Source organism: Apis mellifera, linkage group LG1 (genome assembly GCF_003254395.2).
Source record: "Apis mellifera strain DH4 linkage group LG1, Amel_HAv3.1, whole genome shotgun sequence".
Taxonomy (NCBI): domain Eukaryota; kingdom Metazoa; phylum Arthropoda; class Insecta; order Hymenoptera; family Apidae; genus Apis; species Apis mellifera.
Genome location: NC_037638.1, coordinates 5968425 through 5983229, shown reverse-complemented (window position 1 = coordinate 5983229; position 14805 = coordinate 5968425). Strand labels below are relative to the sequence as shown.

At 27.9% G+C, this 14805-nt stretch overlaps 2 protein-coding genes and 1 long non-coding RNA gene across 5 annotated transcripts; 1 reads left to right on the top strand and 2 right to left on the bottom strand.

The window, feature by feature from the left end:
- The first annotated feature begins 1875 nt into the window (after positions 1 to 1875).
- Positions 1876 to 6276, top strand: LOC725606 (serine protease gd). 3 transcript variants are annotated; one of them, XM_006563255.3, is made up of 6 exons: positions 1876 to 2455; positions 3560 to 3781; positions 3925 to 4090; positions 4379 to 4744; positions 5103 to 5464; positions 5779 to 6276. In XM_006563255.3, the coding sequence occupies exons 2-6, from the start codon at positions 3569 to 3571 to the stop codon at positions 6049 to 6051; spliced, it is 1380 nt and encodes a 459-aa protein (XP_006563318.2). In that variant the 5' UTR covers positions 1876 to 2455; positions 3560 to 3568; the 3' UTR covers positions 6052 to 6276. The 3 variants fall into 3 exon arrangements, with proteins under 3 accessions (XP_006563318.2, XP_026295755.1, XP_026295759.1); XM_026439970.1 differs by lacking the exon at positions 1876 to 2455 and adding an exon at positions 2899 to 3184; XM_026439974.1 differs by lacking the exon at positions 1876 to 2455 and adding an exon at positions 2899 to 3184 and having other exon boundaries at positions 3550 to 3781.
- Positions 3955 to 5779, bottom strand: LOC113218708. The gene is made up of 4 exons (XR_003304492.1): positions 5586 to 5779; positions 5139 to 5422; positions 4407 to 4723; positions 3955 to 4284 (listed from the first exon to the last, which is right to left on the bottom strand). It is a non-coding gene; the product is annotated as an uncharacterized LOC113218708 (long non-coding RNA).
- A 467-nt stretch (positions 6277 to 6743) lies between the features above and the next one.
- LOC411600 (PAX-interacting protein 1) lies at positions 6744 to 13584 on the bottom strand. Its single transcript, XM_006563258.3, has 9 exons — positions 13334 to 13584; positions 12616 to 12800; positions 9977 to 12411; positions 9150 to 9594; positions 8497 to 8681; positions 8143 to 8384; positions 7792 to 8061; positions 7486 to 7690; positions 6744 to 7333 (listed from the first exon to the last, which is right to left on the bottom strand). The coding sequence occupies exons 1-9, from the start codon at positions 13427 to 13429 to the stop codon at positions 7266 to 7268; spliced, it is 4131 nt and encodes a 1376-aa protein (XP_006563321.2). The 5' UTR covers positions 13430 to 13584; the 3' UTR covers positions 6744 to 7265.
- Between the last annotated feature and the right edge of the window lie 1221 nt (positions 13585 to 14805).

The following is a 14805-nucleotide window of genomic DNA, read 5'->3' as shown; positions in this document are numbered from 1 at the left end:
TTTTCCTTATTTAACTTAGTAATCTAGTCTGTAATTTGCATATAATCTTAGGAATACCCGATATAATAAAGAAATTTATAATGTTTAGTTTATTTTGTAAATTATATAATATGAAAAGAATTGTTTCAGTAATTTCCAGAGATAATTATATTGTATATAGTTAATAATATTAGATATTAATAATTAAAATTATATTAGCTGTCATTTCTCAATTATGTTTCAACAAATAATATATGTGTAATGCTTTGTAATACTAAATAATCTTTTATTAAATAAATTCATAAATTTTGGAGTAATGATATATATTGTTAAAATACTACAATTTTTTTGTGCAATCATTAATTATGTGAATTGATATTTTGTTTCTAATGATAATTTTGTTTTTAATATTATTTTAATATTATAAGTCTATATTAAATTCTAAATTTGTATTTTGTTATTTGTAAATTGTAAATTAATGCGTTAAAAAATTATAGTATAAATAATTATTGTATTTGAGATAGCTTAATTATATTTCACTAAAATAAAAGAATGCTTTTGAAAATTATTTTTTGTGTATATTGACTTATATAAATATTAAAATTAAAAAGAAAATGTTGACAAATGTAAAAGTTGCCAAAGTATGATTATAAATGTTGCATTTTTCATTAAATAATATTTTAATAAATAATATTCAGAATAATGATATTTTTTAAAATATTTTTGTAAAATATAAACTCCTAAGAATAAAAAGAAAGACAATATTATCATTTATCAATTTTTTTCTATCAAAGAAAAAGAAAATATAGAAAAAAGAAAAGAAAATATGTTGAATGTAATTTGGAGATGAAGAATAAAAAAAATCCAGAATTTTCGAATGCAAATACAATAAATCACTCAGAAATCATTCATATATTCATGAAGAAATGAAAATATATTCAAAAAAGAATGAAAAAATTTTAATAAAAAAAAATCTATAATATTTTCAATTGTAAAATTGTTAAAAAAAACTAATTTAATAAAATATTATTACTAATAATTCTATTATTAATTACTAATACTTTTGCATAATTCCAAAAACAAATGAAACATGAAATACACAATAGTGAAATGACGCAAATTGATTCATCGTAATTGATATTGAATATTAAAATTATCTTTAACTATTACATTGTATTGTTTATATTTAACTATTATATTGTTTTTATTCGACTATGTTTGTAAACAAATTGAAAATCATAATATTTACGATAAAGATTAAATATTCATTAAAATATTCAAACAATTAAATAATATATTTTGAAATAAAACAATGACATGTTGAAGGATTAAAAACAAAGTTGTCATATAAATTCTTATATTAATCATATTGATCATAATAGTAAGAGAAATTGATATAACAGTGTGATTCATACTGTAGCGAAATAATGAAGAAATAGGAAAAAATAATGGATATCCAATTCTATTGTTGTTTTACAATTAAGTTAGTTTAGAGATAAGATTAAAAAATAATAATAAAAGATTTATTTATCTTTAATTATAATTATAAGCATTTTTAAAAGAATATTTGGAAATTCAAGTTAAATTAGGCTAACTTAACTGTTATTATTGTATAAACTAACTTTTAATTCTAAAAATAATAAAATATAATATAACAATATTTATTATTTCTTCTTTCATTTTTTATTCCAATATGAATTCTGATTAAAAGAAATTAAACACTAATCTGATCTAATCATTGAAAAAAATGAAAAAAAATAATAGAAGAGTATTAGAACATAGAAATGAAAATAGAAGAAATAACGGGTGTTCTATTGTAATTTCTATTGTAAGATTTTAATCTATTGAAAAAGTAAATATAATATAATAAAATTATACTGCCTAATTATACGTTATACTGCCATTGTCTCTATATCCGTTTTATTTTATCTAATGTAAACTTCAATTTATTCATAACTTGACAAATAAATAATAAATTGATATTTTTGTTACATTAACTTTTCTTTTCGCTTCGATCCTCCTAAGATATTCCATTAACACTCTATATATATGTAATCTTATTCATTTAAAATTACATAAATTCATTTAGTCAATATGTTATGATCAATAACATTCACAAATGTATTCTTGATGTTACTTCCATGACCGATATGATTCATTCGATGCGATTGATCAAATTCGTGAGAAGATCATATTGTTTCTTCCGCGTCATCATTTTCTTTCAGGATTTCTTCGTACGAATGAAACGGTTAATTGTCGGGGATGCCCCACCACTTTTCAGAATCCACAGAAGAACCGATAAATCCTCAGGTGAGACAGTACGTGATGAACGTGACAAGTTGTACTAAACTTCTATTTCTCTCTAGAATATTTGTTGACAATTTTGATACAAAATCATTTTTTATGGTGAAGTGCGAATAATCGTTTAAGAGTGAAATTTTTTTTTGGAATATTTCAATATTGTTGAAGATCTAAGGTATTTTCTTCTTTCTTCTTTTTAAAAGATTTGAATATTTGGAAGAGATATTTTCTTTTTTTTTTTTGATAAATTTTGTATAATTTGTGAAATTGAGAGAGATAATGATATTATGGATATAGAGTAATAGAGTTTTAATAATAATATAATGATTCATTTATATTCAGAAGAATTTTTTATTTTTAATAATTTTTTAATTTTAATTATAATTAATTTAATTTCTGAAAAGTATTTTCAGCAATTCAAATATATTGAGTTAATATTTGATAGAATTTTCCTTTGCAATTCAAATTTATTGATAAGTGTTTTGAAGGACTTTCCTTTGCAATTCAAATGATGAATTAAATTAGTGTTATTAAGTGATATTAATTTAAATGTACTTTTACGAATGCATAAAGTGATAATTTTAATTATCATAAAAAAAATATATTTATTAATTTTTCTTTTATTGTGATAACATATAGGTAGTATCGCTTGTTAGGAAAATGAATATGAATTTTGTTGTAAAATTATCATCACTTAAAATAAATTCGGAATCACAGAAATTAATTTTCTTATTTCAAATTTTGTATTCCATAAAATTTTAATAAAAGGAGTGTTTCTTTCCTGAAACAAAATAATAAAGATTTAAAGGAACTGTGTATTGAAAGATATTTGGAATTATTTATTGATGTATATCCCAGGTATCTTCGTATAAGGATTGATGCGATTAGTCCCTTTGTATGACAGGTAGGTATATTTATATGATCTTTTATTACCATTTCCAGTAGACTTTTAATGATTTATTTTTAATCCTACCATTTCCACAACACAATATTTTCTTCATCGATTTCTATTTCCTTAATCTTCATTCTCAATCTAATTTTTCCAATCAAAAATCAAAATATCTGATTTTTCTCTCTAAATTACGAATAAGCAGTTTAATTTCATCAATTGACAAAGAAATAAATCTATCAATTTCCAAACGATAGTTAATCGATCAACAAGTATATTATCAAATGAACAAAATTTAATTGATAGATTATAAAATCTTAAAAGAAAATTATTAAATTTTAAATAATAATATATTAAAATTATAGTAATAAATTTTATAGTATATCATAGAGTTTCAGGATGGTGAGTGTAATTATCAAGGTTGCACTATTGCTGTGTATTCTTCAATTGATCGTAGAAGCAGTTCATCAGTCGCCGTGTCCCCAATACTTTCGATATATTTCGGATTCTATCACAGATGAAATCATTGGTTTTGTTGAGATACCATCGCCACCGAAAGGAATTCCTTTGACACTTATTGTCAAATTGAATATCGGCGTTATATTGCCAACGGTAAATAATTAACATATAAACATTGATCATAACTTCACATATTTTTTGATAATAAGAATTTAAACTTGGAAAAATATTGATCTAAAAGATACATTGATATGAGAGTTAAAGTTACACTAATGCAATATGATCTTGTGTTTCAGAATTATCTTGGTAAATTAGAATTAGCACAACCGAAGGAACAATCGATTAGAGAAGTCATGCAGGGTAGGCCTTTATATTATAAAGTCCATTTTCCACTTCCTTGGCCCATACCCATTTTAACTGATTTATGGTTTAACGATGAACACATCTGTTCAGGTCCAAGCGGTATGTAGAAAATTTCAATAGATTTTTTTAAAGAGATATATATAATTATTAATATAAACTTTTAAGAAAATTTTTCTTTAAGATTATTGATTACTAATCAATAAATTCTAGTGTATAGCGATAAATATAAAAGAAATTTTTTATCTTATAATTTATTAATTTTATTAATATTTGTATTATTGTGCAAAAAGTTCCTAAAAAAACAAATAGTTTAATAATAATTTTCATAAAAATTTATAACAATTTTGTATGATATAATTTGTATTAATATTTAATTATTTATTCCAGCAAGTCAACCAATAATGACGTCCATTACCCTAAAACATACGCTGTATCCTCCTTCGTTAAAGCTCAATTTCGATTCAAATATTAATTTTCCTCAGCCCTTGCCAAACTTTCCATCCATTCAAGACAATCCACCAGTGGAATATCAGCCAATCGTCACTCCATCATCTGAGAAATCCGTGTCAATCAGCAAGCAAAATAAGGTGGAGTGTGGTAGAAGCAGCATTAACAAGTTCAATCTTCTAGTGGCTGGAGGAACGAATGCATTTCGGGGTCAGTGGCCCTGGCTGGTTGCAATTTTTGTCGCCAAAAAGAATTTCGAGTTCCAATGTGCGGGAACATTGATTACTAATAAGCACATTATTACAGGTATGTGAATTTTTATGCGAATCAAATGCTTTCTTTCTTTTTAAATATTTCTTGAAATTAAAATTCAAGAAATATTAAATATTAGCTAAGGACTTAAAAATTGAGATATTTATGAAATAAAAAGGGAGAAGAGAAAAAAAAATAGAAAGTCAAAAATATCATTTTTTACATAATATATCCTAATAATCACTTTTGAAAGAAATTGTTACGTATCAAAGGATTAATTCTTATAATAATTTTATATAATATAAAAAGATTAATTCTTGTAATTTAATTCTTGCCATTTAATGGTCCAAAAGTTATAATATTACAATTTTCGATAGATTTTTTTTGGTAATTATTTTTCTTTTTGTTTCAGCTGCACATTGTTTGCTAATAGGCAATATTAATTTACCTCCTAATACATTGGTAGTATCCTTGGGACGCTATCGCCTTCGAGATTGGTTTGAAACGGGTTCTGTGAATGGAGAAATAGCAGCGTACCAGCTCCATCCTAATTTTGACAAAGGGAGCAGTGCTGATGCGGATCTAGCAGTGTTGAGTCTGAGAGATAAAGTGGAGTATAATGATGTAATCAGACCAATCTGTCTCTGGACAGGACCTGCGCTTCTTGCCAATGTTGTGGGAAGATCTGGATACGTGGTCGGATGGGGACGTGATGAAAATGGAAACCGCCATCTGCAAGCGCCTCGACAGATCGAAGCTCCCATTGTACATCAGGTATGATTATCTTTTTCTTTAAATATTAAACTTATTTGATCAAATCATTGTACTATTATATAAAGAAATCTTTATACGAATATTTATATAATAGTCAAGATCATAAAGAAATTGTTCATACCTGAGAGTAATATGAGTCAATAAAATCAATTATCTGAATACTTTCATTCATTTCAAACTTGATTTTCATTTATCAACTTTCATACAGATTTGAAAAATTTAAAATGTTATAACTTTCCATTTTCCAATAATTTCTTGACAAACATTTGCCTAGAATTTCAATTGAAAGGTGAATAATTATTAATAAATTACAGGAGGATTGTCACTGGAGCAATTCAGATTTCGTCTTGTTCACTTCGAACCGGACATTTTGTGCAGGTTTGAGAAATGGAAGTGGTCCTTGCAACGGTGATAGCGGAAGCGGTTTCGTGATGTACGATAATAAAACGGATCGTTTCTATTTGCGAGGAATCGTTTCGAGATCCTTGTTGAATAGAACCACCATGTCTTGTGATTTAAATCAGTATATAGTTTACGTGGACGTTGCACAACATTTGGAATGGATACAAAATATGATCTCCTCGTAGAACAATTTTTTATTGTGATCTGTAACTGTAAATATGTTAGTTATTAATTTTTACATATAAGTTATTATTTTATAATTAAAATTTAAAATAATTTGCTTATAATCTGTAAAATAATACCAAATCAATAACGAGTCGATTGATGATAATTTAATCTCTCGTGACTGTAAAACGTAAAGTTTAAAAGCAATGTATGCGATATTTCTGGACTGCTTATATTAGCTGTACTTTTCATATAAATATTTAATAATATCAATGAATATACAAAAATGTAATTTATCTGTAAAAATAGATAATATATTGTAATTTAGTTTTTTTTATACTTAATAGTATATAATATTTATTATTATTGATGTAATTTTGATCTTACATTTTAATATTTCCATGTGTCATTATCATTTTCTTTTGCACAAAACATATCCTTTCTTCTTTCTTTTTATAATCATACTTTTATATTGTACATATTCTTATAAATTTGTAGAGAATTGTAAGCCACTTATTCTACAATCAAACTTAAATTATCCCATTATGATAAATGTTTGTAACAATGTTTCTTACAATTTATTGTACAATAAAATAACTATGTCGAATGTAAATAAATTATATAATTAAATGCACAAAGATTCTTTCTAAACAATCTTAATAAAACTGAGAAAAAACATAACGCGATTAGTAACAAAATTAGAACACAATAATACATATTTCTATTTATTTTCAATCGTACACTCTTACACATAACTCATTTCTTATCGTATAAAGACAGTGATAAGCGAAACATATAGAATAGAAGAAAATAAGTGTACAACGATACAAATTAGAATGATATGTGTATATTGTATATGCGACAAAAAGATGGGAAGCATACGCGCATAAAGAGAGATAAAGACTATCGTGGAAAAAATAACTACAAAATGCTAATTAAAATAATACTTCTTAACTATAAATGAACAATACATTTTTACGTTAAAAAACAAGTCTATCAAATGATCTATATTTGAAATGCTATATAAAATATACTATTTTCAGAAACGAAGCATGAAAGGAGAGGTTTTGGAATGTTTTCAGTGAAAATAGTTCCTCCTGTATGATAAAATTATGTTCTTTATTGTCCCATTGAAGAAGGTAAGCAAAAATTTTCATCTCCAAAATAGCTCACTAAGAATTTAGTAAGCTCTCATCAGGAATTATAATACAGCACATTGAAAACAGTGCTATATTTAGATTTGTTCAGTTTGGAAGTATTGTCGTGCAACTGCTCCTAACACGATTTCTGCACTGAACACACCTACAATTATTCAAGAAAAAAAAAAAAAAATAAAAAAACATAAACAAACAGGAATACGAAATTTGTTCACGTTTCCCTAATATATTTTTATACATTTTACTTTAACATTATCCTAAAAAATTAGGGAAAATAAATTGTGAAAAATCACTTACTTATATTTGCACGTAAAACATCGGTAAGAAGATGAAGATCGTTTTCATGAGTGACGATGATATAAGTTAATTTATTACTATTCATTTCTTGGATCTGTACCAAAGATCTTCGTGCTTTTTCCATCGTTCCACCCGCACTTTCAATTATTTCTGCGATAGCCGACGGAGATGGTATTACACTTGGTGTGACATAAAATATTTTACCCTATTCAACAAAGAAAATTATTAAAATATAAAAATTAATATTGCTAATATGTTGTTCATCATGAATTTTCAATTTTTTGCAAAATAATGACTTAATATTACCTTAAGTACTGTTCCCCTGTTAGGGCTTGCTAGAGCTTTTTCAATATTACAATTAAAATTTTTTTCAAATTCTGAATCCCCAAGAATATATCCATTTTCATCTAAAAATGTGTTCCTCGCAGAACAATCGAGTAACCACTGTAACGTGACAATATATTTACAACGTGATAAGCAACATAACAATTTTACAGTTCTTATTGGTGCTGACATCACAAGATGAGTCGCGTCTCGCCAACTAGCTGCCAATGCACCACCTAATTCTCGAATTCTCTGTTAAACAAACATCAACAATATATATATTAATAAAATATTTGCGAATTATATAATATTAAATGCTTTTATATATATTACCTTTGCATGTTTCCTAGGATTTATACCGGAGAATAATATTCTCGGTTGTTTATCCGGAGGTGGAGGATCGGGATTACTAACAACTATTGGTTCATCCAAGCCCAACAAATGTGGGTCTTTATTCAATAATGGACCATCTAATCGCGGCTTCTTATACTTTCTTATCGAATTTGGACCCTGACCAACCTGTTTTACTTTATCGTACGATTCCTGAGTAATGTTTATTGGCATCTTCCATGCAGCTGAAAGAAATATTATTTTAATGCCATCCAGAATATTAAATTTAGAGAAGCTAATGAAATAAATATGTTATGATTTTCTTGTTGGAAAAAAATATAATTAAATTCACGATACCCATTAAATGAGGCACTAGCGAATAATCCAATCTAAAAGGATTGCTCAAGCTGTATTGTTGATATTTCGGATTTTCAGTTTGATGAAGTGCGTTCATTTGGCCGCATAATAAATCCGTCAACCATTGAGCATTCACTACTCCAGTTTGCCATTCTCGAGCTTTCTTATATTTTTGACCGTCAGGTCTGAAACGTATTTTTTTTAAAAACATTAAAAATTATTGATAGCGATTGATTATCATGTATATTATAAAACAAAGTTTATTTATTTTATTTTTTTTTATTTTTAGAGAATAAAAATAAAATTCAATATATATATAAGAAAAATTTATACATATATTAGCTTGTTTCCAGATAAATATTTTGAAGTATTAGTTGAATAGATACATAAATGTTATTAATCATTGCATCATGTAAAAATATTATAGATTATAAATAATAAATGAAAAAGTAAAATCTATTTGTCCAATGAATATATCTTTTACAACAACTTTTGCAATCTATATTATATATCTTGAAGAAATAAAATTATATAAGACAAACATGATCACAAAATCCTATTATTCTTGTTAAATTCATATCTTATCCATGAACATTTTAAGATATTAATCAATAACAGTTAAAATCTAAAAATTGAGATCAATTAATTTATACCTTCTACAAACGAGGAGAGTATTATGCCTGGTAAAATAATTGGTAACTTTAGCTCCCAATGCTTCTAGCATATACTTCACTTTCGCGCGTTCCTCTCCTTCAAATCCAGACAACGATACAATTTGTTTGGCGCATGGAAGTTCTGTCAAGCTGAATGGCGTTGGAAAATGCAACGCGTGCCAAGGCGGTAGTACCTGTTGTTTAGTGACAACATCCGATAGCCAATGGGCACTGACACAACGTTTCCCTTCGCGTAGCGCTTGCACCACTGTTGGATGTTTTTGGGTGATTGCAAGTACGTGCGTGGCTCGGGTGCAATATTGTGGTTCTACCTCTCCTCCGTGTCTCTCGATCACTTGTTTCCAAACGGAAACATCATTTGGACGTTGGACGTCATACTCGACGATAACAAAGATACAACCTAGCAAAAATAGATCTGGTGGCACTGGAAAAAAATAGCAATTGATTATTTTCAAAAGAAAGAGAAAGATGAAGAGAGATTCCTTATTTATTATATTCTTCTATTTTTGACTTTGTTTCATTGCCATTGTAAATGGATGTAATGAATGAATGAAATGAATGAAAAGAAAATATATATATATATATTTACGCTTGAAAGATTTTCAATATATTGATTACTTGATTGTATAAGAAAATGCTTAGATATTTATATATAGAATTTGAAATACTAGATATATTAAATAATTATATTATAAATTGAAATTTATTCAAAAATTCTTTCCAAGCGAAAATATAAGTTATATATAATGATGAATCATATAGTCTTAATCGAGATTTTTTTTTTTTGAAAAACTGAAAGACCATACGTTTCAGATTTGGATTGTGACCATAGAACTGAGCTTTCGCTTGAGGCATCACCGGAGCGTATTGCATCTTTATCGGTGCGCCGGGCGGCGCTCCATTTGTGATGTTCCCAACGGTTCTCCGCTGGTATGCCGCTAGGAGTTGTGGATCCTGAGACGGCGGTGGCGGTGGTCTGTGTTGAGCGGTCATTAATCTGAGTTGACCAGCTGCACTACCTTCAGCAGCACTACCTTGCAATCTGTTCGTCAACATGTTCGCCAGGGCAGTTTTCGTTTTTGCATTAACGACCAATTGTTGGTCCGGTGGTATTTGGGCGTTATTCGATAACGAGGTCAAAGAAGGCTCCTGTTGTGCACCCTGTTGTTGCTGTTGTTGTTGCTGCTGCTGCTGTAGATGCTGCAATTGTTGCAACCTTGCCATTTGTTGCTGCTTTTGCATATGTAATTGTGCTATGTGTTGAGGTGTCAAAGGTTGACCTTGCTGAAAGGTTTGACCAGGTTGACCAGCTTGTGGACCTTGCACATTTTGACCGGCTTGCACAATCACTTGATTAGAAGAATTAATCGGCGTTAAAGCAGGCGGTTGAACTCCTGAATGAACTGGTTTTTGACCAGGAGTTTGGGCAATTTGAGGTCCTATCATTTGAGGACGCGGTTGCTGAATCCACTGCAAACCACCAGGTTGAACTGGCTTTCCTGGACTTCTTATGACAGCGATATGCGCACCTTGTTGAGCTTGACGATTTTGCATTTGCCTCTGTAATAGTAAATTTCTTTGTTTCTGGATCTTTTGAATAAATTGAGCTCTTTGCTGTGGATCCATTTGTTGTAACTGTTGATGAGTTTGAGCATCCAATTGGATTAATTGTCTTGGTGGTTGTGGTGGTTGTTGAGCCCATTGTCCACTTGGTCTTTGTGGACCAATTTGTTGTTGCTGTTGCCTTTGCAATTGTAAATGATATTGTTGCTGTTGCCATTGAGAATCTCTTTGAACAATAAAACCTTGTTGATTAGGACCCATTAATTGTTGATTTTGAGGTTGTTGCTGTAATTGACCATCCCTTATAACAAATTGTTGCGAACCTTGAGGCGCAGATTGTTGTAATTGTTGAGAAATTTGTTGAATTTTTTGTTGTTGTTGTTGTTGTTGCAAAAGTATAAGTTGTCGTTGTTCAGATGTAAGTTGCTGTGGTGGAGTTTGTTGTTGGTTTAACTGATGCTGTGGTGTTCCAATTTGTTGTTGTTGAGTGGAAATTTGTTGCTGTTGTTGCTGCAAAACTATTTGTTGTTGTTGTTGAGGTGTCAATTGTACTTGTTGTTGTTGGACTAATTGTTGTTGAGAACTAATTTGTTGCTGCTGTGATAAATGTTGTTGTTGATTCATTTGTTGCTGTGAAAGAATTTGATGTTGATTTAACTGTTTTTGTTGTTGGGTTAATAATTGTTGAGATGATGACATCTGATGTTGAGGTAGTTGAGAATTAATTTGTTGCTGTTGCTGTTGTGGCATCATTTGTGGTTGTGCAAGCGACTGTTGTTGAGTTCCTATTAATTGCTGTTGTTGAGATGTTAATTGTGGAGATTGTTGTTGATTCAATATTTGCTGTTGGGTATATTGTTGATGTGTAAGTTGTTGAGATAATTGTTGTTGTTGTTGATTTAATTGTTGCTGTTGTAATAATGTATGTTGCATATTCATTTGTTGTTGCTGCTGCTGTTGCTGTGGGGATAGTTCTGGTTGCTGTATTTGCGATGGTACAGATTTTATTTGAACAACATTATTTTGTTGAGAAGCTTGTGGTAACCAATTAGTTTGTGTAACATTTTGATCAGAAACAGAAGATGCAATTGTGGAAGTATTAGATAAACTTGTAGCAGGAATTGGTCGTGGAAGATGTTGTTGTGTATTAACATTACTTTGACCATTTGTTGTGTAAGATATTGTTGTTACAGTTACATTAGCTGTATTTATATTATGTGAAGTATTGGAAGATACTGGTGGACTTGGTTGATTCCAAGGCATGCGTTGTTTGAGTTGTTCCAACATAGCTTTAGTTCTATCTTGTTCCTCTTGAGTAGTATTGTTTTCAGTATCTTCATCCATAAAACCAGTAATCATGGCTGTAGAACTATTTGGATATATTAAAAGTCTTGGATGATATTCTACCTCACTTATAATAGCTCCTTTTTTACAACATTCTGTTACCCAATCTGGAGTTACAATTTGAATAGGATGCCTCATTGCAGTTTCATATTTTAGTCCAGCAGCCTTTCCAGTAATTAAATGAGTACAATATCGATCTAAACGTAATTGACATTTACCACCTTGAAGTGTAATCATTGCCCAAAGACTTTTACTATCTGCACGGCTTACTTGAGATATACATGCTCGAACATTTGAAAATAACTGTGTATCTTCAGGTGAAAAATAATGAGGCCTATAATAATATTATTGATAAGGAAACAAATCAATTTTGAATGGATGAAGCAGTTAAATTATAAATAAGAAAATAATTTTTCTTATTTAATCTTATTTTAAAAAATTATCATTAATTTTCTTAAAAACTAAAAAAAGATACACTAATATTTTAATAAATTAATTTTTTAATATTTCATAGATTATAAATTTCTAAATAGGATACGGTAGAAGTTTATTGCATTTGACAGAATATAAAATCCAATTTTGTGTAACTGCTGGTATCTCATAGATATCCTTTGCAGCAGATATATCATTTTCCAACGCATCATAGCCTGCTATTAAATGTGTTACAAAATCACTAAAATAATTTGATCTTTCTGCACCTCCTTCTTGTAGTAAATTTAAAATCTGAAAACAATTAAAAATATGTTTGTTCTTAAAACATTTTTTTGCTTTACTATTAAAACAATACATAATTGTACTTTATATACTAAAAATTAAAACAAATATAAAAATACATAAAATAATAAAATCATTAATTATATTTTTATTCTTTTTATTTTCCTATTTTTAAAATTATAAATTAATATATAATCATTAAATTAAAATTGTTGATAAAAAAGATATGTATTGCTTAATTATTGTTGAAAATATTAATAATAAAATTCATTTAATCTAACATAATAATTTATTTCATATTGAAAAAATTATACAATTCAATTTTTTTTTTAAATTTCTTGTCATCTTTACATTCAAGGAATGCAGTCTGTTAAATTTGACTCCATTTTATAACCTCTTTCGTATTAATTGCGATTAATTCAGAGTATTTGTGAATAGATTACTATTTTCAATAGTTATAATATAATAATATCAATATCATGAAATTAATGACATTATGTTGAGGGTAAAGGAAAAACGCGGGAAACGATGAAATGACATACCTTAGGATCACCTTCGCCGCTGACGTAGTATTTAACATCGGCGAATAGAGCCCCGTCGAGTTTTAATTCTTCGAGGCCGGCTCTAATGTCGCCCATCCTTTAAAAATTATAAATAAAATCACGTTTTCCACATCACAACAAAACAGTTAGTTTTCGGGAACGGGGTATAGCACACGTAATATTTGATAACAAAACTCAGTCGCGACGCTTTTGTTATTATTATGATTTCAAGGTTATGTAGCTACTTCGAAATCGAACGGTGTACGTTGCACTCGATATAAATCGAAAACTTCGAGTGCGCTCGATTTGAATATCGAAAATGTCAGTTGAAATTATGGAATTGCGTAATAAAATAGTTTTGTCATTTCGTATTAAAAAGTTTGAAGATAAATTAAAATACATATGAAAATATTATAATAAATATGATTTATACGAAGTATAAAGTGTATAAAGTGATATAAAGTGTATAAACAAGGAATTTTTTTTTGCTTTTTAATTATATTTTGTTTTTTTGTAAATTACGATTTAAAGTTTAACAGCATCGGTGTGAAGTGAATATCAATATAATTTAGAGATAAAATATTTTAAATTAATGTATCGTATAGTATCGGTATAGATATTATTTTTAAATATCTTTAAATATATGATAATAATAAAAATTATTGTGATAATATTACATGTATTATCAACATATTTTGAACAACATAGCTGATTTAAATTTTTAAGCAAGGTAATATATATTTTGTATATATATTATTGTATATTATAGAAAATTTAAATTGAATTCTTTTAAAATTACAATTTTTGATTGTCATTGTACAATTGTACATCGTCATTGTACAATTCTACATTGTCCAATAAAAAAATATTTGATATTTTAAAAAAATATTGTTAAATATTACTTAATATCATAGTTATTTCAAAATAAATTATAACGATTATAACAATAAATTTATAACAATTATATAAGATATTAAAATGAAATTTATTTTTTACTTTTTACCAAAGTAAATATAAATTATGTGAAATTTATAAAATTATTATGATTATATACTATCAGGTTGCATAAAAATACACAAAATTTGAAAACATTTGTTTATTTTATTGTATACTCTTTTCATTCGCGTAGTAGGTACATATCAGCATCTAAAATGCTTTTCGTAATAGTTCTCCAAGACTAGTTCTCTTTCCTTTTATGCATTCTTCGTTTTTCTCTCTCTCTCGCTCTCGTTCTCTTTCTCTCTCTCTCTTTCTCTCACTCACTTACACTCGCTCCCTCTCTTTCTCTCCCTTTCTTTGTTAACTTTTACTCTTTCGCTCTTTCTCTCTCTATCACGCACACTATAATATAATTCTCTCTCTTTCTATTTTTTCTATATATATGTATATCTCATCATTCGCGCTTTTTTCCCTCGCATTCATAGATAAATAAATTGTAGGCTAGTATGTATAAGTTTTCTTAATAGATTTCC

Coding starts and splice junctions, on each gene's coding strand:
- LOC411600 (XM_006563258.3), bottom strand. CDS start 13,429: ATGGGCGACATTAGAGCCGGCCTCGAAGAATTAAAACTCGACGGGGCT. Junction 12,801..13,333: donor GCGGCGAAGGTGATCCTAAG/GTATGTCATTTC, acceptor AATTGTTTTCAG/ATTTTAAATTTACTACAAGA. Junction 8,682..9,149: donor ACTCTCCTCGTTTGTAGAAG/GTATAAATTAAT, acceptor AATACGTTTCAG/ACCTGACGGTCAAAAATATA.
- LOC725606 (XM_006563255.3), top strand. CDS start 3,569: ATGGTGAGTGTAATTATCAAGGTTGCACTATTGCTGTGTATTCTTCAA. Junction 4,091..4,378: donor CATCTGTTCAGGTCCAAGCG/GTATGTAGAAAA, acceptor TATTTATTCCAG/CAAGTCAACCAATAATGACG. Junction 5,465..5,778: donor AAGCTCCCATTGTACATCAG/GTATGATTATCT, acceptor AATAAATTACAG/GAGGATTGTCACTGGAGCAA.